Genomic DNA, 22838 nt, shown 5'->3' with positions numbered 1-22838 from the left:
AAGCACATCTAAAGTGAAAACGATACTCATTGTCATTTTTGACATCAAAGGCATCGTCCAGCATGAATTTGTTCTCAAAGAAGTGTCCTCAAGAGACTCAAACGTAGGGTCAATCGGGTCCGACAAGACATCGCAGCGGATTGGAAGTTGCACCACGACAACGCCCCGCCTCACACCGCCTTTCTTACGAACAGCTACCTAACCAAGGCTGGCATCCGAACGCTTCCGCAGTCGCCCTACAGCCCAGATGTGCCCCCCTCCCCCCGGACTTTTTTGTTTCCTTGCCTGAAAAGGCCGAAAAATACAAGAATTTTGAGACGACAGAGAGTATCCAAGCAGCATACACCTCTGCTCTCAAGGCTATTTCGGAGAATGCTTTCCGTGACGCATTCAATGCTTGGAAATCGCGCTGGCAGCGCTGCATCGACGCAGACGGAGCCTATTTTGAAAGTTTTTAAAGAATTGTAACGATTGGTTCAATAATTTTTTTTTTTAATCGACTCAATCCTATTGCTTTCCAGACAAACCCTGTATGTTGATGCAAAAGTCTTAATTTATGAAGGCGTTAGTTAATATTGAGCAACTAAAGTGAACCAGGAATAAAGTAGTCACCTGTGTTAGCTTATTTTTCAAGAATGAAAATCCAAACCCAAAGTTTTTAAAAATTAAAATCTAATCAAGCAAACTATTCAAAAGTCTCACGTTATTCTTAAAAGTTAGTTTAAGACTTAAAAACTGCTAAGCTTTAAGAAAAACTTTTAAGCTAAGCCAAAATAGTAGTAGAGGAGCCACGTGGAAACTATGTACCTACTACATATGTACCTACATGGCAGTAGATATTAAGAAGAAAAACTTCAGCTTCCAACGCTGACGACACTCTGACGGCCGCGTTAACAAATTACGCGGCAACATACGCCCGAGCAGACGGCCAACAGAGTAGAAATATGCCATAAAAGGCGACACAAAGTGTACAGTTACATCGCTATAAAACCAAAACAACAAAAACCAAGGAGAAGCGAAAGAATTTCTTCAATACTTGAGATATGCGAAACTTCAGAGTTCCTTGTGAAAGTGTCATTAGAAGACTAACCGCAAATTACACACCAACCGCGCCACACACACATACAAAGGCCTGCGTATATGTGTAAGCTATGCAAATCGGCTTGTAATGGCAGTGTTTGCCGGTTAGCCAATCCATAGCCAATTTGTGGCAACAGCTCCAATACTGGCAGCATTGTTTGGCTTTGCAAAGCTTCAACACGGCACTTTGGTGGGCGTTTTGGGTTAAAATTGAAAAGATGGGCGTTTTAATTGTTCATTTAATTTAAACGTTCTACCATTACGGCGTCGAAATGTTGACAACATATCCAAATACTTATACTATTAAGAACGCTCAGCTTCATGTTGCGAAGCCAATTTTAAGTTGTCTTCTGGTTTTGACTCTTGTTTAGCGTATTTTTATATGCACCTGTCTTTTCGCTCCAAATGAAAATGCATCAAAAAGTACACATAAATACTTGCAAAATAACATAAACATCTACACCCAAAAATATATGCTTACCTTCTTCAGTGCCACAATAGACTTATGGCATGTTCTTCCATGATGCATGCATTTCCTGCTCTTTTATTCACAATTATACTTTTCCACCTGACAGACAATGTCTTTTTGTGGACTCCATTGTAGTCCATTCGTTGAAATAAATATTAATATTCAGTTTTTGACGTGAAAATGAACTGAAAATGTCAAGAAAGGTCATTTGGTCTGCCTCTAAAACATATTTATATTAGGAAGAGAGACATTTGTAGACGAAAATAAAAGTACACATGTATGTATATAACCTCAAAAATCATTAAAAGTGAACAAAAGCTTAAATTACACTGAAACTATAATACACTTCATAAATATAGAATAAACGATTCCTTACAAGAACTTCATTTTATTCAGTCAGCTTGTATGACAGCTACATGCAGTACGCTATCCGATCTGAACAATTTCTTTGGAGATTGCATTCCAAGCATGCCGAAGTTCAATTTCCAGGTTTCCTACTTGTTTAAAGAAAAAACACAAGAACTTCAAATTATTTCTTTCAAATGTTGGCCGTGGCTACGTCTCAGTTGGTGTGATATCACACGATCTTGGTGGCCAATCGACCAGCCCAAAACGTGAAATTATCTGCTCACCGAAGTGTTCCCCCATAAAGCCATTGATTGATAAGATGTGTGGGAAGTGGCGCCGTCTTGCTGAAACCAAACGTCGCCGTGATCACGAGCTTCAATTTCAGGCATCAAACAGTCGGTTCTCACCGGCATCATTTTTGAATCCACCGGCCCACAAACCACACGAACCGTCTGGATGAAATCTCAAGTCTTGAATCTCTTCAGGTTGCTCTTTGACCTAAATGCGGCAATTTTGCTTGTTTACCTACCCATTGAGCCAGAAATAGGTTGCATTGCTGAAAAAATTTTGGCTCAAAAACGACGGATCTTCTTGGAACTTTTCAAGAGCCCATAGAGCGAAAAGATGTCGCTTGGGAAGGTCGAGCGGCTTGTTTTTGTACAAGTTGTATTTTGTACGCTTTCAATTTAAGATCTCGACGTAAAATTCACCCAGTACACATCTACTTGGATCACCCTTCATATACGTAGTAGCGAAAAATGTTCTTATAGTTTCTAGATATCTTTCTTCGGCCAATTTCACCCATTTTCGGTTAGTCACATATTCGGTATCTGGGGGATTGCAAAGATAATTCGTTTCAAATTAGACGTTTTCAGATAACAGTTGTCCCTTTTTGAATATATTATTTATGCAGAGTTATATATTCATATCTTTATTTATGTTTGATATATCTAAGTATGTCGTAAAAGGATCTGATAGAATCATTACTTAATCGCAACAAATTCGATCCATTTATAAAGCTTATGGTTACTGATGATTAAAAATTAGTCACTTAATATAACAATAAGCTAAAACGACCGTGGTGAAATCGCGGGGAACCGGCGCAAACGCAAATCAAGCCTGAATCGACGGTCAGAAAGGGAAACATCTACCATAAGACGCTTCTCTAAGGTCAAACTTTTAATTCGGATCTAAACTGTAAGGAGAATTGTCTGAATGAAACAATCACCCAAAAGCGGCCAACTTTGGCAAAAAAGAAAAGAAATTGTACGCAATACTATATACACACCTTGATAGCGCTCCGAAAACTGGGGAGTTGTTCTTATGCAACCAACTTATAATACGGAGCCAGCCCCTAGTGATTGATACCCATTTCTGTCTATGGCCAATGATTTCACTTTAGACGAAATCGCTTTAAGAGAAGCTTGTGAAAATCGACTCTTTCAGGTTTTTGCGAATATGGATGACGGTTTCTCTGAGAGTGATAATTACTTTTTTGACCTTCAAAATGGCAACAAATTAGCAAACAAAATTTTTGACCTAAATCGGATCATTCTAACTATGCATTTCTTACAACCTAGATCACGGCTTCGCGGAACCTTCTTGTTTCTCGGCTCACACACCTGGGAGGGTGTTGGAAGCGGTACGAAGCCGTTAGAAACGAGGTGGCGTGAGCTTCTTCCCGGATTGATCGAAGTTAAAAGAGACGGTAGGAGGTGGAGTTCGGGAACTCTCCATCAACTCTAGTTTTATGCAACCAGACTGTGTGAGGTCTGTCAAGCGGACATGGCTATCATCAGGTAGGTATGCATCTCTGAAGAATAGAGCTCGCTGACTGTGCTCTCAAAACTAGTTAAAGAGTGTATGACATCATGGGCAGCATTTCCATATTAGAACTGTATGGGTTTCCGGTCACAGCGGAATGCCAGGAAACTGCAAAACCTATGAACCTATTTCATCCGATTGGAAGCAAGTGGGTTGTCTGATAGCTCTTGCCTTTCTGGCGCCTGACCTATAGACTTTCAGCGAGCTTGGCAGGCGCTTTTCAACAACCAGAACTTGTGTAGCTATGAGATCCGAGTAGTCGGTTGTCCGCACTACTTCCACTTAGCAAGGTCAATCTCTCAATTGCAGGTGTTCTGACTGAACATTGCCTAATAGATACACGCGTGGTGCAAATAAATATTTTGTTGACCGCTCCTTGACAAAGTTGTATGGAGAAAGACGAAGTGAAATCATCTTCTCATCTTCCCCTATATTACTCGGCTTTTACCAGATTGAGATTTAAATATCTCGGTTGTGACACTTTTGGAGATCATAGCAAAGTGGCTGGAATTGATATTAACCGCCTTAATAAATTTGTGGTAAGCTCAAAACGCTTCGTGGATTTATGAGTTCATGCACTTCAAGGAGTTTTTGGTTAAGTTAGGTTTGCGATACAATATGGAGTTCAGTTACGAGGTCCAAGGCGAGTAGTTATCCTTTAGGATGCCTGCGCTTGAAGCTTAAATATCCATTGTTTCCCTCGTGTCCTGTTCTTAACAACTTCTGAAGTGAGTTTTTGGGTCACACAAAGGTCAAATATTTGCCTAAGTGAGATCCAACGATTTTTGGATCAACCCCGCGACCTTACCTAATCCAACTATGCTTATGCAAAAATAATGAATTTATATATAGTATATGCATATATTATATAATATAGGATTACATAAAAAATGTATACCTTAAATCACATGAACATTCTTATTAAGTCAACCCACAGATTCCAAAACCTCCACTTTTATCTCAAGCTAATAAAGACAAATGTCAGCAAGTTAAAATGCGCCACAATAGCTGGAGCGACAATGCAACGGAATACTGAATACGCAAATGCACAGGCGGAAAGATTACTAAATCATTATTTGCCAGCTTTCATATTATTTTTGGTCAACTATTTTGAAGACACCCACATAAAGGTGGATATTACATAACACACACACACACTTTAGAATATCATAACGCTTTTTGCCGGTGAAACATTGACCATGTCCTTTGAACATGAAACTAGAGGTTTCTACGAGGTTGCGAAAGTCGCTCAATGCCAAGCAACATTGAAATGTTGCTGAAACATTTGCACTTTGTGTTTCCGGTAAACGATAGCGAGTACCAATACAAACGCAGATAACGAACTGGCGAGCAATAGCCGACACCAAACACACGAAGGAAAGCATAAGGACGCTAACAAGTTGTTGCAGAAGAAGATGTCGTCTGTTGTTGTTGTTGTTGTTGTTGTGACTTGTCGCCTGTTGACAAACATTGTAAACATTATGTGTTGCGCCTAAGCAAAAAGGATGCGGCATAGGCAAATATATACTTGCGCTTCGTGATGTGAGTGTGTGTGTGAGCGCGAAAGTTTACCACTACGCCTGTGTTGGTGTTAGGCTGCTGCCTTTGTGGCTGCCACACATATAAAACAGGATGCGCATCCAACACAAGCCACAGAAGTCTCGAACTTATTCCACGGCCAACAAGTGCCTAACACATAACGGTGAAACGGACTTACGGGCCAGCTAAAGCAGCCACTTTAAAGCCACATCACTGTACGCCGTGGCATCAATCATAATCGGTCCCAGTTGGCGCAGGTAGTGACAGTGGTCAAACGGATAGCGCGAATTTCTCTACCGCGTCACAAAAAAGCGGAAACGGAAATCCGACGGTGTTGTTGTTTTGACCGGTGAAGCAAAAGTGCATAGTTTTGTTTCGAACTTTCGATACTTGTCGGACGAAAATGATTGAATGAGTTAGTGCCGCGTGTGAAATTTACCGCAAACTCGGTTTTTAAAGTTTCAACGTTTATTTTTAACCTCCAAAAGTTGTGTGTAATTTTAAACGGTTGACACGTGAATTTGATAGACAAACAAAAACTCATCACTTATACTGGAAGTTTGGCGTAAAGATTGGGATCGAAGTGGAAATTTAAAAGGTTATTTTCAAAATGTTGTGCTTTTGAGTTATTGACAAGTTGTTCTTGAACACTCAGAGATGTTTGATTTTCAAATATTATCCCAAAAAATATTAAAAATTTCCATATTCAAAAATTTTATTTTTAAGTTATCAGCAAGTTTTTTTTCATTACCCAGAGGTGTTTCCGTTTCAAATATTACTTCAAAAAAATATTCAAAATTTCAACTTTCAAAAATTTATGTCTTTGAATTTATGCAAGTTTCTCTCAATCACTTAAGGACGTTTTTTTAACATTATTTAAAAAAAAATTTTAAAATTTCAATTTTTGAAATCATATCTGTCTTGAGTTGGTGGCTAGTTGTTCTCAATCTCTCAGAGACGTTTCAATTTCAAATAGTAGGCACTTCAAAATATATTCAAAATTCTAATTTTCAAAAAAATTATTCCAAAAATATTCTATATTCTGCATTTTGTAATGTACATTTTAAAAAATTTGTGTTTTTAAGTTTTCGATTGAAATAGTATTTCAAAAAAAAAAAATACAAGTTTTTTATTTCCAAACATTTTTCCAAAAAATATTCAAAATTTTGTATTTTTTTAAGTAAATTTTAAAAAATTTGTGCCGACTACTTAGCATAGAGTTCTCAATCACTCAGAGATGTTTGATTTTCAAATATTATTCAAAAAAAATATTCAAAATTTTAACTTTCAAAAATTTCAGTTTATAAGGTTAAAGGTGCTCAACCTCTCAGAGGCGTTTCCGTTCCAAATGGTATTATAAAAAATTCAAAATTTTATTTTTCAAACATTATTCCAAAAAATATTCAAAATTTCATATACATACATAGTTTTACAAAAAAATATTCAAAATTTAAATTTTCAAAAAATTTTTTTTTTGGGTTACCGATAAGTAGTTCACAATCACTTAGAGAGTCAAATATTATCCCAAAAATATTATGCATACTTCAATAATATCAACAACCGCAGAGTTAATTTAACTCGAAGAGGAACTTTCTCATTCACTGCTCCCTCAATATAACGCTAAAACTATGTACATACAAAGTGCGTTCCAAAGTAAACAGGACTTGAAAAAAAAACAGAACAAATGGGTTTTTCGGTAAATTCAATTTATTTCACGGTCCAAAAGTATGTCGAACGAGTGTTTTAGCTCGTTGGCCGGTATGGCCGCCAGTATGCCGGTGCAAGCCTTTTGAATGGCCTCTATGTCTGCATAACGCTTTCCTTTCATGGGCAAAGGCATTTTTCCGAAAAGAAGGAAGTCACACGGTGCTATATCAGGTGAATGCGGGGAGTGGTTAATGGTTTAAATATGATTTTTGGTCAAATAATCGTCCTTCGTTGGATGGATTCTGAGCAATTTTTGGTCGTCAGTCAATTTGTGCGGAACAAACCGTGCACACACCTTTCGTAAGCCCAAATGTTGGGTCAAAAGGCTATAAATCGATGTTTTGGAGATTTTTAATTCCATTTCCATGAATTTCAATAATAATTTCGGCTGATTTTCGATGAATTCACGCAAAGTTTGAATGAAATTTCCGGTGATCACGGACTTTGATTGGCCCACATATTGATCGTAATTTATGTCCTCACGACCACTTTGAAAACGTGGAAGCCACTCGTGCACTCTGTTACGGGCTAGGCAAACATCGCCATAAACTTGTTTCATCAATTGAAACGTTTCAGTAAAAGTTTTACCAATTAAAGAAAAAAACTTGATGTTGGCTCTTTGTTCGAAGCTCATTTTCGCACGGATAACACAACCATACTGACACTTAAAACGCAATAACTTCACTTCCAATCAATGAAGTGTCATGAAATTCTCATTGGACCATCGATAGATCGAAGATAGCAGATTCTAACGTACCGGTCAACATATAGATGGCGCCACCAGGGGGCGCTAGATTCAAAAAGTCCTGTTTACTTCGGAAGGCACCTTGTATATATAAACTTATGTGTTTTATGAGTGCTAAAAATCGTAATAGAGCATTCCCATTGAATATTTTTGCTACAAAGTGCCGACGAATATCTCAACTGAATCTTTTTGTATTGCTTGAAACTGTGTTACAATACTTTTATCAGCCTGATAAGTATAAGTTACAACAGATGATGACCGATATTTAGCCATAATGAGAGACTTTGCGTCTTTCCTCTTCGGAGAGCGAACTGCATTTCATTTCAGAGTGAAATCCATAAAGGCAAAGAAAACCAGAGAGCAATGATGATATTCTCATATTCAGTTATCGTCTTCAACTCAAATTTATGGTTGTCAGTACACAGAAAAAAAAGCGATGGAACTGACGGCATTGCTTTTGTGTCCAACTAAGTTGTTGACAAGAATGTACATATGTATGTATGTAAGTCATCTCAAAGTCACTTCAGACAAATTGAGATGGCTAATCTAAATTAAATTATTTATTCTTCCCCATTGTCTAAAAATATTACTTGTTAGACCAAAAGGTCTGAAATCAAATTCAATATTCATGTGACAAGGAAATACATATATCTCAAAAAATTTCATAAAAATTGTAATATTACTCAGCGACAACTTTACCTTTACCTACTTTTCTAATTATTTGAGAGCTTTGTTTGTTTATAGTTTCGTAACTCTTCCAGGACGTGAATACTTTTTTCAGATTTTTGAAAACAAACAGAGTGCTCTATAAGGTTACACTGTTTCATATGTTTTCGACTGACTAAAATAGTGTTGTACTTGATGCTTACAGCAGAAGGTAAAAAACGGCTGACTTAGAAATGTATTTTGGTGTACTATATTTTGAAAAAATCATCGAGTTATAATACGGATATAAATCGAAATTCAAATCTAAGCAGGAACCAAAATGTGTCTCTTCTCAAATACTCCGACATTTTAATTGTAAACTCTATCTAGACAAGTTTAGATATACGAATTATAGGATTTTAACAGGGTAATGAAGATTTCGTTTTATAAATCATCTAGATTTTCTTATTCTAAGGCGACCAAGACAGGTTAAATCTCGGTTTTATTAAACCTTTAACGGAATAGAAAGCGCTGGCCTTAACGTGTTCATACCATGTTAAGAAAAGAAAATCATGCCAAAAATAATCCAGGTTTCAGGGCATTCAGAGACAATAAATGGAAAAGTGTTCTCGAACTATCTTAAGATCAAACTAGAAAAAGTCGCTTCGGTTGCATTTCTTATGGCAACTGATGCAAACAGTTCAGCTTCATTCACCGTAAACATAACCAACCAACGTTTGGCACATAAAACGTTTTGTTACCTATTTTTAACGACGTTTTTTGATATAAACAACCCTCGAGTCCTGTTGAGGCTACTTAATAATCTGTCTTGAATTTGATGAAGATATCTTCTCAAATAAAAAAGTAAAGGACTTGAGTTTGATCGGTCAGTTGTATTGCAGATATATCTTCCAGTAGTCCGATATCGGCGGTTCCGACAAAAGAGCGGCTTTTTGCAGAGAAAAAAACGTGCGCAAATTTTTAGCGCAATATCTTAAAAGCTGAGAGTTTGCGTATAAAGAGAGCGGCAGGCAGATGTCCATGGTTAAATGAATTCAACTCGTCATACAGATCATATGGTATATACATATTTTATAGGGTATCCACCTTGTCATTCTGAGAGTAAAAAATTTCAACGCGTTTTCTGGCAAATCGATTTTTTTGACTTCTGCCGGTCTTGCAGCAAATGAGCGATATGTTATATATTTTATAGGGTATCCACCTTGTCATTCTGAGAGTAAAAAATTTCATGTTCCTCATTCAGGTTATAGTTACTGATGTTAAGAACATAACAATGCAAAGAAATTGAGTTACTTGTGAGATATTGTTTAGTCATTGAGGAGCCGTGGTTTGAACTTCGCTGGGTCGTCAGTTTCAAACTCATCAAGAGCAAGAGCAAAATAAAAGAGTTTTTTTTTAACAGACACTACTCAACAGGCAATATACATTACATTGTGACAAAAAAAGTATTTATTTATGGTCTCCAGCCCCTTTACTGAATTTTCTTTTATCTCTTCAATCGGGGAACAAGAAAAAATGAAACGGAACCAAATTTGGTGAATATGGTGGTTGATAGCTGGTATATATTGCGTTTTGGGCCATAATCGTGACCCCATGCGATGGTGCATTATCATATGTGTAAAATCTTTTCTTCCACAATTACTTCCATTTTCGACGGATGTTCTCACGCAATCGCCACACTATGGCTAAACAGAACTCCTTATTGACCGTCTATCACACCAAACAACGAATATCGAAAAAAGAACGAGAATCACCTTAATTTTGAGCGACTTTGACATTTTTTTTTTGGTTTCGCAGTCGGTTTATGGCAGTCTACTCAAATTGAGGAACTATTTACAAATACTTTACTTAAATGTAACTCCTTCCAAGCTTAAATAAAATCACATATGGGCACATGATAACACAATTTAGTTTGAAAAAGCCATAAGCTTCAAGGGCAAGCAGAAAATTTAACGAGTTGATTGCTAACGCAGGCGGGAGCCATTTCAAACCGAACTTTTCCATGGTTTCAGTTTGCAAAACATTGTGTGAAACTCTTCAACGTCACTAGACACCTCAGGCAAAACGCAAAAACCACAGCCACAAAGGTGTTTTAATGGGAAATAAAAGAGAGAATAACAGTTTTTCGGGGTTACGGCGTCCATTTAAGTATTCACAGTTTTTTTTGGTATTTTGCAGACGCACTAAAAATCATCATTTGCGCTCTAATTGTTCAGCAGGCACTTAATTTTCATACAATTTTCACTTGCACGTGTTAAAAATCATAGGTAATACAAGTAAAAGAGGGCAGCTGCAGAGAGTGGGGGACTTATGTACAAAATGAAAAATTTACATATGAAGCAACATCGTTAGGTGGCAGCTTAACGTAAACTTGATGAAGAAATATGTAACAAAAAATAAATAAAGTGGAATTCGTACCCGCTCTCACACTACATAACTGCAATTGTTCGTGAAGACAACTGAGCTATTGACCAACGGTGCAGAGTTGAAAGATGTGTCAGATTTTTGGTGCATATTGACCTGATATAAAGATAGAGGCAATATTTCAATAAAAATGTCTGTTTGCTTATATAAATGTAAATGTACATTAGGGTGAGACAGAAATTTACTTCGCCACCAGCTGAGTGGTCTGTCTGTCTGTATATAGGCGAGCAAGTTTTTAATATTTGAAATATCACTCTGAAATTTTTCACACGTCATGTTATCTTGAAAATTTTTCTCTGAGCAACTTCCGTGATGTTGTCAAGAAACCCTCGACCGAAAGTTGCGCTTATTTTCCTATATAGACCTCTACAATCGCTCGGAGGCTTTCAAACATGTCTTCTCCTCTTTTCCCTCCCTTCTACAATAGTCGTTTTACGCCGTTCCAAGTCTACTGGCATGTCCTGTTAGCACTCCTACTAGAGTTCTTATATCATTCCTTTTAAACTTTAATAGTCGGCATAAGCGGCCCAAATTCCATTCATGTTACGTTTACTTGCTTGTTGAGGAAGTCAGGGATTGCTTCCATCGATACTCAGCTAAATTCATTACATATTTGTCAATTAGATATCACCAAGTAGCCAGAGTCATACAAATTTTCTATTTCCGGAGTGTAATTGTAGAGTGGGTCACCTGTTTAACAGTTCCCTGGTATATCACTATGTCCTGGAACCTATAGGTTTATAGTGAAATAGAGCGTAGATCCACTAAGAAATCAAGACATTTTTTCACTAACTTAGACGAAACCCTAAGATTTTGTTGTATCTTAAAGCCGCCTGGCTATCTGTGTATATATAGATATATTCCTTGTTTTGAGCATAACCCTTGTCAGAACAAGAAGGCTTTATTCAATTACAGTAATCTCCGCTTGGAACACACCTCAGTGGTCTGGTAGACAGAAAACGATTTTGTTTTGCAGAAAAGGCACAACTTCCTACTCGGTTATCGACTCTTCTTTGGAAGAAAAGGCAATATTAGGAATCGGATTTAGATTGAACTCTGAAGGAACGGGAACTTTTGAAGTATCATAGAATATCTCTTTGTTACTGGCAACTAAAAGGGAGGATTCCCTCAGTCTAAGAGCTGACTTCGCAGCTATTTGCTTACAGAACAAGTCTGTAGGCAGTAAATGTAAAATGACAAGATATCTTCACATTACTAGACCCTTCAAAGAAATTGTTTACATCGGACAATTATGCCATATAGCTGTCATACAAAGTTAATGATCAAAATCACCATTTTGTAAGGTAAACTTTTTTTATTTATAAGGGCATTCTAGGTTCGATGCAACCGAAGTTAAGGGTTTTCCTTAAATTCACTTTAGCACATAAATTTGAATATTAATTTCTTTTTTTGGCTCACCCTAATGTACTTAGACCTATATACGTATATAAACTTTCTTAACCCAAAAAATGTGTTTAACTCTAATAATTAGCCAGATCACGTTCAATGTTAAAAATAGATAGGTGTTGAAGGCGGAAATGGAAGACTTAACGATAATATGGTTATTTACATCTGAAAGTGAAATAGTAGGGAAAAAGAGCATCAATTACAATAGTAAATGGTGTAAATAGTTTGTAGCATTTTTGCTTCAGAAATATACTTATATGTTTGTATAGTTTGGTTTTATAGACATATTCATGCAATGAGTAAAAAGTCCATTAGAGTTGGTCTTATGTTTTGCAAATTAACATAAAAGTTAACAATAGAAAATTTATAGAGAAAATAGCTTCAAGATAATAGATTCACCTAATACATAATAGGTCAATTGAAGAGTCCAGAACTACCATACTAAAAAGCATTTTTTTTAAACAAAAATCGTTTATTTATTCAACATAGTTCAAGGATTATAGCGACCCTCCCACTTTTCGAAACCATTTTTGTGGTACGATTTGTCTTTTGCTTCAAAATAGGCCCCAGGTTTCGGCGATCACTTCTCATCGGCACGATCACTCCTTCATTCGACGAACATTTCTTTCTGGCGAGAAGTTGTGCAGAATACGGTTGATGCGGAAGCAATTCGAAGCCGAGTTTATAGATTTTTCCATAATTTTCACTGACTTGTGACACGGTGTATTGACTTGGTGCAACAGCACTTTCTTTTCCTTCAAATGTGATCCAATAACGCTATGTAATAGTCGCTGTTGATGACTCTTCATTTTCAAGATACTCGTAGTAAATAAAAATTATTCCATGCGCATCCCAATATGCAGACGCCATAACCTTGCCAGCCGACTGTTACGTTTTTCTAAACGATGGAGCCATGTTTCATCCATTGTCATACTATATCGATGTAAAAACTCAGGTTTATTACGCTTGAATTTCTCCAAACACAGCTCCGAATCATCATCTCGTCGTTGTTTTTGGTCAAAAGTGAGCTCACTTTGAACAGAGCTTTTTTATACTCAAATATTCGTCAATGATGTGATGAACACATTCAGTCGACATCTTTAGAGTGTCTACTATCTCGAACAACTTCATTTAACGTTACTTCAAAATTATTGTGTGGAATTTTTAACGTTTTCGGCGGCAACAACCTCTTTGAAGCGTCCACTGCGTTCGCCGTCTTCGATGGTCATTTCATCACGTCAAAACTTTTCATACCAATTCTTGACGGTTGATCTTCCTGGGGTAGTGTCCGGAATGTACAGTTGCTGGCGTAGTACGATGATATTGATATCATTGGCCTCAACAACCGCGCCGTTAGTTCTGCTATCTCCAGACTGGATAAGTAAGAGAAACGTTTGGTCTTATTGTGAGCGAGAACAAGACGAAATATCTTCTGTTATCAAACAAACAGTCGTCGCGCTCGCGACGAGGCACCCACGTCACTGCTGACAGTCATACCTTCGAAGTTGTCGATAATTTCGTCTGTCGTGGAACCAGCATCAACACCAACAACAACGTCAGCCTCGAAATCCACCATATGATATCTCTTGCCAACAAAAAAACCTTTCTCAATGAACAAAGATCAAACGCTACAAATCATTCATCATACCTGTCCCGCTATATGGTGCAGAGGCATGAGCGATGACAACATCTGATGAGTCGACGTTACGAGTTTTCGAGAGAAAGGTTCTGCGAAAGATTTATGGTCCTTTGCGCATTGGCAATGGCGAATATCGCATTCGATGGAACGATGAGCTGTACGAGATATACGTAGACATTCACATAGTTCAGCGAATTAAGAGACAGCGGCTTCGCTGGCTACGTCATGTTGTCCGAATGAACGAAAACTCTACTGCTCTGAGAGTATTCGACGCAGTACCCGCTGGGGCAAATAGAGGAAGACTTCCACTTCGTTGGAAATACCAGGTGGTAAAGGGTCTGGCTACAGTTGAAATCTCCAATTGGCAACGCCTTGCGAAAAGAAGATGATACTGGCGCGCTGTTGTAAGCTCGGCTATAACCGCGTAAGCGGTGTCTACGCCAATAAAAAAAAATAATGAATAAACGTACTAATCCTTGATGGTTGATTTTCCTAGGGCTGCGTCCGGAAACTCGTCATTTAAGCCAAGTTTTTGTTTTAGCTGTATTTTTCTCCTAAAGAAGCACTATTTGATCAACACGAAATTCCTTTTTATCCATTTTTTTCGCAATAACAAAAGTTGCTTCACTCAAAATTTGTAGAATGGCATTTAGTGTCGTTGTTGGAATTGTCTTTAGTGCACTACAGACAGGCGATGAAGTTCGCTTTTTGTACACCCTGCAACTGCTTAGTTGGTGTGTTTTTTCAACGTTATTGGCTTAATTACGGTTTCAAAGAGCGAGAACATCACTTTTGATGAGAGTCCCCACCTCTTTCCAATTGTTCCTCTACAATAGTATGAGGCTGTTCTATATAAGTACAAACATGTATTTGATTAGAAAAGGTTGTTGTAACTGGAGTATGTTACCAGAGTCGAAATGGGACTCGGCACTTGCTTAACTAATACTTATAACCCATTTTAGTGGGTTAATTTCTACTTATTGCAACGTGAATTTGGATTTTTATTGCAACCACTACTACATATGAAAACAAATACAACAATAAATACAAGACAAATACAATATATGCAAATTTATGTATTTGTGAGCTTCTTTTTCAAGGCATGCTTAGCTAAACTCAAGTTCTCCCTTAAGCACACGGAAGTAAATAAATATGTATGCGGCAGTGCTGCCATATGGGCACACGTCGTTTGTTTATCTATTTAAAAGCTACCGGTGCTTTAGCATTCCTCTGCTATGATTTATGAGCTGGAAGCTTTGTTGAGTTGTCGCACGTGGGCGCCAGCCAGCCAGCCAGTACATGCGACACTTACTCTTACTTAAGCAAATCTTCACAGGTATTTCGGGAGTTTATCAAGCTGGCTTTTCCGTTGTCGCCGTGGCTTGGTGCATCGTCGCATTGTCTCATATCCTGCATGCCACACAAGACGTGGTTTCACTTTTCTCAACACTTTTGTACCATTCGTCAAGTCACAAACTCAAATATGTGTGTATATAGCATGCCACAAGTTCCGCTTCGCATAGTAGTCATATCATCAATCTGCCGCAGACGCGTATCAGCTCACATTTTCCATATCAATTTGTTTCTATTATTGTTGCTTGTTTATTGTGACAACTTGGTGGCATATTTGTATGAGCCGTTATTATTTCACAACTCGCTCATATTTTACAACAAACATCTTTCTAAGCTACGAGTGAATGTCTGCTCAGGCAGTCAGAGTCAAATGAGTGTTGGCGGGGAGAAAGGGGGGGCGATTGTATTGTAGTTGTACCGGTAACACTTGAGCATTGTTGTCAGCACAGTTACGTGACGACTCGTGACACAGCTGTAAGCTTGTTGCTCATGAGCAACTGCAATTCAGTGTTTGCTACTTTAGGGAAATTTTAATACCGTTAGTTATGTAGAGTCGTGCGTTATACAATTTAAGCATCTATTTAATCCCAGTGTGAGCCTATGAAGCCATTGTTTGGTCAAAACCTGGAAAAAGCCGCCTTTCAATGCATTCTGTGAGTTCATAATTATTATGAAAAGGAAATTTCAAAATTTTTGGCTATGTTTATAATTTTGCTTTCTCTTTCATTTTATTTTTAAGTTCGCGCTTTATACGTTTGAAATATTACACCGGTCAACAAAAAGAAATTTTTTTTGAGGTTTCTGTTCTCATGCTTGAATTCTGATTCCAGACATTGAAAAATACTTAAATGTTAATCTTTAGTTCTTTAAGTTTGCTTTGGGCTGATCTACATCGATAAGTATATTAATACGAGAGAGCTATATGAGAGCATATGAGCTCTAATTTCTTGTTATTTTACATTTATATATTATTGTTTAAGAAGAAGAAGAATTATAATCTATAGTGAAATTGTGGAAAAAATATAAAAATCAGTCATTTCTGTTTAAGAATCGAAAAATTTCTCTAATTTCTACGAAAGCAAACTTTAACCGAAAAAAAAATTTTTTCCTTATTTTTGTCATAGGAGAAACTAAAATTTAACATGTACATAGTTGTCAGACCCAAAAATCGTGTTGACCGGTGTTATTATCAAATACTTATTTCAAAGCGTTTGTGTATCATGTCTTGATTTCCAGACGAGACTAAAAGTCAATATCAGGTTGTTCGTGATTAACACTCAGGGAATTCTATGTTTTCCAATGGCCAATTTACCTATGGCCAAAACTACCAAAAAGTTTACCCAAATCTTGAATAGAGCATATCGTCACCTGAAATGCAAGACAAAGTTTTCTAACATCGAGAAGGAAACCTTGTAAAATCTATAAAAAAAATACAGGGTGTTTTTTAGTAATAAATGCATATAAATGTTATGGCCGAAAATTTAGTTAGTGAAGAAAAGGGTTTTTTATAAGGGTTAAAAAATGATTCTGGGCAAACGACCGTCAGGACTGGCTCGAATAAATTCCAGTCGAAAGGCCGAATTTTCGACCACTTTTTGCCGCAATTAGGGCCGTATTTCAGCAATAACACAAACGAATATTCTCTTCCATTGTTCATCATAGTCTCGGGCTTATCGGCGTAGGCAAGCGACTGCACAAAAATAGTCCAGCGGTGTTAAATCACAGAACCTTGGAGACCATGCCATAGATTCACGACTTGAGACAATGCGCTCATCACAAAGTTTCTTCAATAAATGGATTTTTGGTGGTTGTATGACATGTACTGCCGTCTTGTTAGAACCAAAGGTCGTCTCCATCAACAACGCCCGTTTCAGGCACAAAAAAGTTATTAGTCATGGCTGTATAGCATTCCCTATTGACTGTAACATTTGGGCCGTTTTCATTTCTTTAGAAATATGCTAGTGATCAATAATTGACTCTGCCCATAGAGCACACCAAACAGTGTCTTTTTGAAGATGTGACGGCGTCTTAATAATGGATTGTGGATTATCATCACTCCAAATCGGGATCGATGGCCTCTCGTTTTGGGCTCATTCACCGAATGCGCAATGCGCTTTATGGTCGGTCGTTCGGCTTCAGTTCTTGCTCGAAGTGTATTTTATAAGCCCGCAAACTATGATGGGATAGGCAAAGCTCCAATTGCTACGCGCATTGGCGGATGGGCTTCACAGCAGCAATAGGGCCTTTGCTCCGCATATTATGGGGTCTCTTGGAATGCGCGTTATAAAATAGAGTAAACATGGTGCTGTTCCATTCAAAACAACAAGGTTCGCTTTACTAGAGCTTTATTAATTAGTTATACTTGGGTTATAATTTTACTGAGAGATCCTTTCTACTTTTTATATAAGGTATATTCGAACAAGGAAGCCATATTACACTACTTTGATTATCTCTAAAAAATTGCCTATGCGCATTTCGCAAGCTCATTTAAGACTGGTCGCATATTTATGTGGTATCGATTCTACTTTTTCCAACAAATTTCGGGCCTTACATATATCATGTTACACCTGAACTGCTTTTTGATTTTTGGAAATGATTTTCTTAACTTTAAGTAATGTGGAACATCTTTGATACAAAACAGAGGCGAGCTCAAACATAGCAAAGAGAGCAGAAGAGCATTTTTTGCTAAAAGAAACGGTTCATATACTCAGCTATATATGTATATTTATAAATCGATGCCACCAGAGAGCTACCCAGTAAATTTAGAAATTTACAATGCAACACTGAAACGAAAGAAAATTATCTTTATACAATAAATGTTTGAGGTTAAATTTAAACAATATTTGAAAAGCTGAAATAGTTTATGATACTTTTACATTTTTTATATCTAATAATACAATTATGTTATGGATAGGCAATATTCATACATATACAAGTATATACTAGAAAAATTCTACGTCTTACGTATTCAAAAAGTTTCCAACCGGCTTATGAGAAGTCTCCAGCATACCATAGTAAAACACATTTTTTTGGAAGAGCCCGTTTTATTTTATTCGACATAATTCATTTCAAGGGTGATACACTTATTAAAGCGATCATACAACTTTTCGATACCATTTTCTGAGAAAAGGAAACAGTCGCTGGAGGCCATACCAGGAGAATACAGTGGATGCAGAAACAATGCGAAACCCAATTTATGATATCTTTATTATCATCGTTTTCAATGGAAATTATTCCACGCTCATTCCCAAATACAGACGTCATAACCCTGCCAGCTTACTGTTGCGTTTTCCAAGCTTTGAAGCGGGTTTATCGTGTGCAGTTCCCACGGATGACTATCGATTAGATGTTGGAGTGAAAGCTCCATCATATGTTACATTTATTGTCACATATCAATGCAAAAACTCCGGTTTATTACTCTTGAACATCTCCAAACACTGCTCCGAATCAGCAACGCGCCATTGTTTTTGGTCAAAATTGAGCTCTACCCACTTTGCACAGTGCTTTCTTATACCCAAATATTCACGTTCAGTTGATATCTTTAGAGTACCTGCTTTCGCGAACAACTTCACTTTACGGTCATTCAAAATTATTTTGTGGACTCTTTTTATGTTTTCCTCGGTAACAACCTCTTTTGTGCATCCACTGCTTCACCTCATTCGGTGCTCATTTCATCACGTCTAATCTTAGCACACCAATCCCTGTTGTTTGATTTTCCTGTGGCAGTCTCTGGAAACTCATCATCATGTCAACTTTTTGATTGAACTGTATTATTTCCGCATGAACATTTCATTCTGTTAAAACAAACTTCGGTTTATAAAATGTCAGAAGCGTCAGACCAGGTCTATATTGTTAATAGTGTCACTCTTAAGACTTTTGCATCGAGTTTTAGTAATATCGGATTATGTTAACTCATTTGGAGTTTAATTTTCAATTAGAGATCTGTCGGTGGTAATCTGCCATATCTTTAAATCAGTCTGCAGAGTTTAATGATCACAGTTGTCGTAAAAAAAACTGGAATCTTACAAGCTCTGATGCTACTGTCGAAGAGTATCAGTTTACCAAAACTACAGACGTTGCCAATTTGTACTCAGAAAAGTTTATTAAGTGTCGAGATCCGACTTCGCTGATTTTACAACTTAGTTTGATGGTCTTTTGTCACTGATTTATCGCAATTACAAAGAGTCTCACGAGTATTTAACGACACTCATGAGTTGTCATTAAAATCAATACACCGTTAAGTAGCAACAGCTCAAATGTTAAGAGGCAACATGAAAATTGGCGTGTGTCTGAGACACTTGTTAATGAAGTTTAATGACGTCTTTCATGCTGATATGATGATCAAACCTGACGGTATAATCTCTGAACAGAGAGAGTACCAATTGATTGCGAGATAATTTTAATAAGAAATTACATGATTAATTTTTTGTTTTAATTTCTCTAATTGCAGGTCACATTAATCCAAGCGATCACCAATATGGGTCCACTACTGGTCTTCTTCTTGTACATGCTACAACTGCAGGCGTCAATACGAAGCGAAATCATAGAATCACCAAATGAACAACTGAACACCATATCCGACACTGATGATGCCGATTTAAATGAGAGCGAATCCAACGAACGAACTGAGAATTCACAAAAATTACCTTTCATACAAACTGGACGCGATCCAACCGAAGTAGAGTTTCGTTATCCCATCGCATCGTTAAATATTGACTATACGAAAAATTTGATTATTTTGAAATTTCGTAAGTCCAAGGCCGACGAAGAGGAGGAGCGTCGTCGCAAATCGTTTAATGAGAATTTCATGCGCTTCGGACGTGCGAATGCCGATTTCATGCGTTTTGGACGCGATGCAGATTTCATGCGCTTCGGGCGCAGTTCACCCGACTTTATGCGCTTCGGCAAACGTGCGCTCGAACAAGTGCCCAAAGTGAATAGTCTCGATCACGATTATACGGTTAACTACGATAAGAGCGCCGATGCGGGTCGACGCATTGAACGCAGTCAAGAGGGTATACGCGATTCACGCGGTGACAACTTCATGCGTTTCGGTCGACCAGCCGATGACTTTATGCGCTTTGGACGTAGCGCTAATGACTTCCTACGCTTCGGTCGTGCTTCCGGTGATTTTATGCGCTTCGGTAGAAATCCTTCAGACTTTATGCGTTTCGGACGCGGTAGTTCTAATGATTTTATGCGTTTCGGTCGCAGTTCTAAGAATGATTTCATGCGCTTCGGACGCACGCCAAAGGAACAACGTGGCGAAAATCAAGATTTTATGCGTTTCGGGCGACCGGACAATTTCATGCGTTTCGGTAGAACACCGGCCACAGCAAAGCAACCAACAGTTACACCGAATTTCATGCGTTTCAGTAAACCCGATCAGAATTTCATGCGTTTCGGCAAGAGTTTGGGGCAGCAAGCTAATGAAAATAGCACCAAACCACCACTACCCAGAGAGGTGATCAAAGAAGCCGCAAAAATTCTACATCAAGCCGAACAATATGGCGGCATAGGCGAAAGCAATCCCATGGACAGAGCCATTAAGGTGTTGTTTAGTAAGGATGGCGAGCATGAAACCTCGGCACAAGATGAGAAGAGCGCTCAGAGTGACGCCGAAGCGATCGATGAGGACACAGACGCTGATTACGAACTAAATGAACTCAATGTGGTGCAATGAGCTGGTTCTACGTATATGAATGGGATTCAAGCTCGTACCAAATTTGACGACCTCATGTAAATAAATACTTTGCTAAAATTGATGAACTGGCTACGGAAACTTACACAGACACACATAACCTATACACATGTAAAGTAAAATATAATTTTGATATAAAAATTATATAAATTATATGTAAATATGCATATACAGGGTGTATGCTGTATACAAAAACTAGTAAAATCTTAGTGTATCTTATTTGAAATGTTTGGAAGTGAACTTTTACTAGGGCTGGAATAAAAGTTCACTTCCTGAGCGAGTTCCTTACATTGACTAAACAAAAAAATGTGAGCATGCAACCCAGTATACGAATAAATATATCAATGTAAACTATATAAAGATATATACTTTGAAAATTTGTTAAAATTATATAGGGAAATTAAAAATATATACAGACACACACATATACATATGTATAAAGATAAGAATATGAATCGATATAGCTATGTAAAGAATATATAAATCTATTTTAGCTTCACATACTTATGTACTTATGAAAAAATTATACAAAATTTTAAATGGCTTTGAAATGATCAATGAAAATCAAAATAAAACGAAGACTTCAAAAGCAACAGAAACAGAAAACAAGCACTCAACTTCATTACCTTAATTTATGCGCAGAAAAAACGAAGGAAAAATAAAAAGAAATTTAGAACGCAGTTATTTCTGAGTGATTTTGTAGGATTTTAATGATTGAATTGGATTTTATATAAATTCATAAAAATTTAAAAATTGTAGACCATTTTTAATCAAACTTTTTTTTCGGCCAGAATAACTTTGGCAGTTCTTTGTAATTAAAAGTGCCGTTTGGATTTTTTTCATAGGTGCTTGAAGACTCAAAGTGTTCTGAAAATCTTTTCGTAGAAAAATTTCTTTATAAAAATGGTATCTAAGAAAAAAACACACTTATTGAAATATGTAAAAAAAAAATTATTTTTTGGACTAAATGTAGGAATAATCATTGAAGAACAAATGTCATTACAAAACAATGTTAATGAAATATAAGTTTGCGTCGAGTAGATTATCATATCCTGAGGCATATGTCACACTATCAAAACTATTTTAAGAACTATGAAAATCTTGGCAACATTCATGCTTACAAACTTATAGCAATTCTATATTTATTTTGAAAATAACCCTTCCCTGAAGCACTGTTGAGGTCTATTTCTTAATGTAGAAATATATGTACATATATATACATATACTATACACATAAATATACCAGAAGAAATATCCCTGTTATTTTATTTTCACAATAAATAAACTTTTAAGTTGCCGTAAGTTCCGATCATCCTGACTGCCTCTAAGGAACTTACTTAAGGTGTTCAGCTTGGCTCTAAATTTTCTATAGTTCATTCATATGTGTGTATGTATGCATCTAAGTTTCTTTCTCTACTTCTCGTAATAACAGCGCCACTATGTACAGACCGCACTCAGTAGGGTCCCTCTCTGCCTTTGCTAATAGACTTTGCACTGCCAATAGTTTTTCCAGTCCTCCACTTTTCATAACCACTTTTTGGGATGGGCTTCAGATCCTTCAGCGAATTTTGTTTTAACCCTTCGATCGGCTGGAAACCAGTTCCACGGAGCGGAAATTTCAGTTTAGAGAACAACATTACGTTTTTGGCTTTATGGGGCTTTACCAGTAGTATAATCGATGGAAAATTAGACAATTTTGGTGATTTTTTTTTTAGAAAGTACGCTTTTGAATCTTTCAAAGTACTTTGGACATAATAAAGTATATTATGAAATTTTTTTTTACAAACATATTGGACAATGACGGAGCTATGGGCTGTCTTCGGAGGTGCCAAAAAGTGTCCCACAACTGCTGACATGATTCCGAATGAGTATCTAAAACAAAAAACTTCAAAAAGGTTATTAAAATTGGAGGTATTTTCTACACAATGACCTACAA

General features: G+C 37.1%; 1 protein-coding gene across 1 annotated transcript; it reads left to right on the top strand.

Annotated features, from left to right (window-relative positions):
- Positions 1–5399: 5399 nt before the first annotated feature.
- Positions 5400–21490, top strand: LOC120772830 (FMRFamide-related peptides). Its single transcript, XM_040101637.1, has 2 exons — positions 5400–5858; positions 19652–21490. Exon 2 carries the CDS (start codon positions 19679–19681, stop codon positions 20882–20884), a length of 1206 nt encoding a protein of 401 aa, XP_039957571.1. The 5' UTR covers positions 5400–5858; positions 19652–19678; the 3' UTR covers positions 20885–21490.
- The last annotated feature ends 1348 nt before the right edge of the window (positions 21491–22838 follow it).

Source organism: Bactrocera tryoni, chromosome 3 (assembly GCF_016617805.1).
Source record: "Bactrocera tryoni isolate S06 chromosome 3, CSIRO_BtryS06_freeze2, whole genome shotgun sequence".
Classification (NCBI taxonomy): Eukaryota; Metazoa; Arthropoda; class Insecta; order Diptera; family Tephritidae; genus Bactrocera; species Bactrocera tryoni.
The sequence above is the reverse complement of the archived record's forward strand: the minus strand, read 5'-3'. Positions and strand labels throughout refer to the sequence as shown.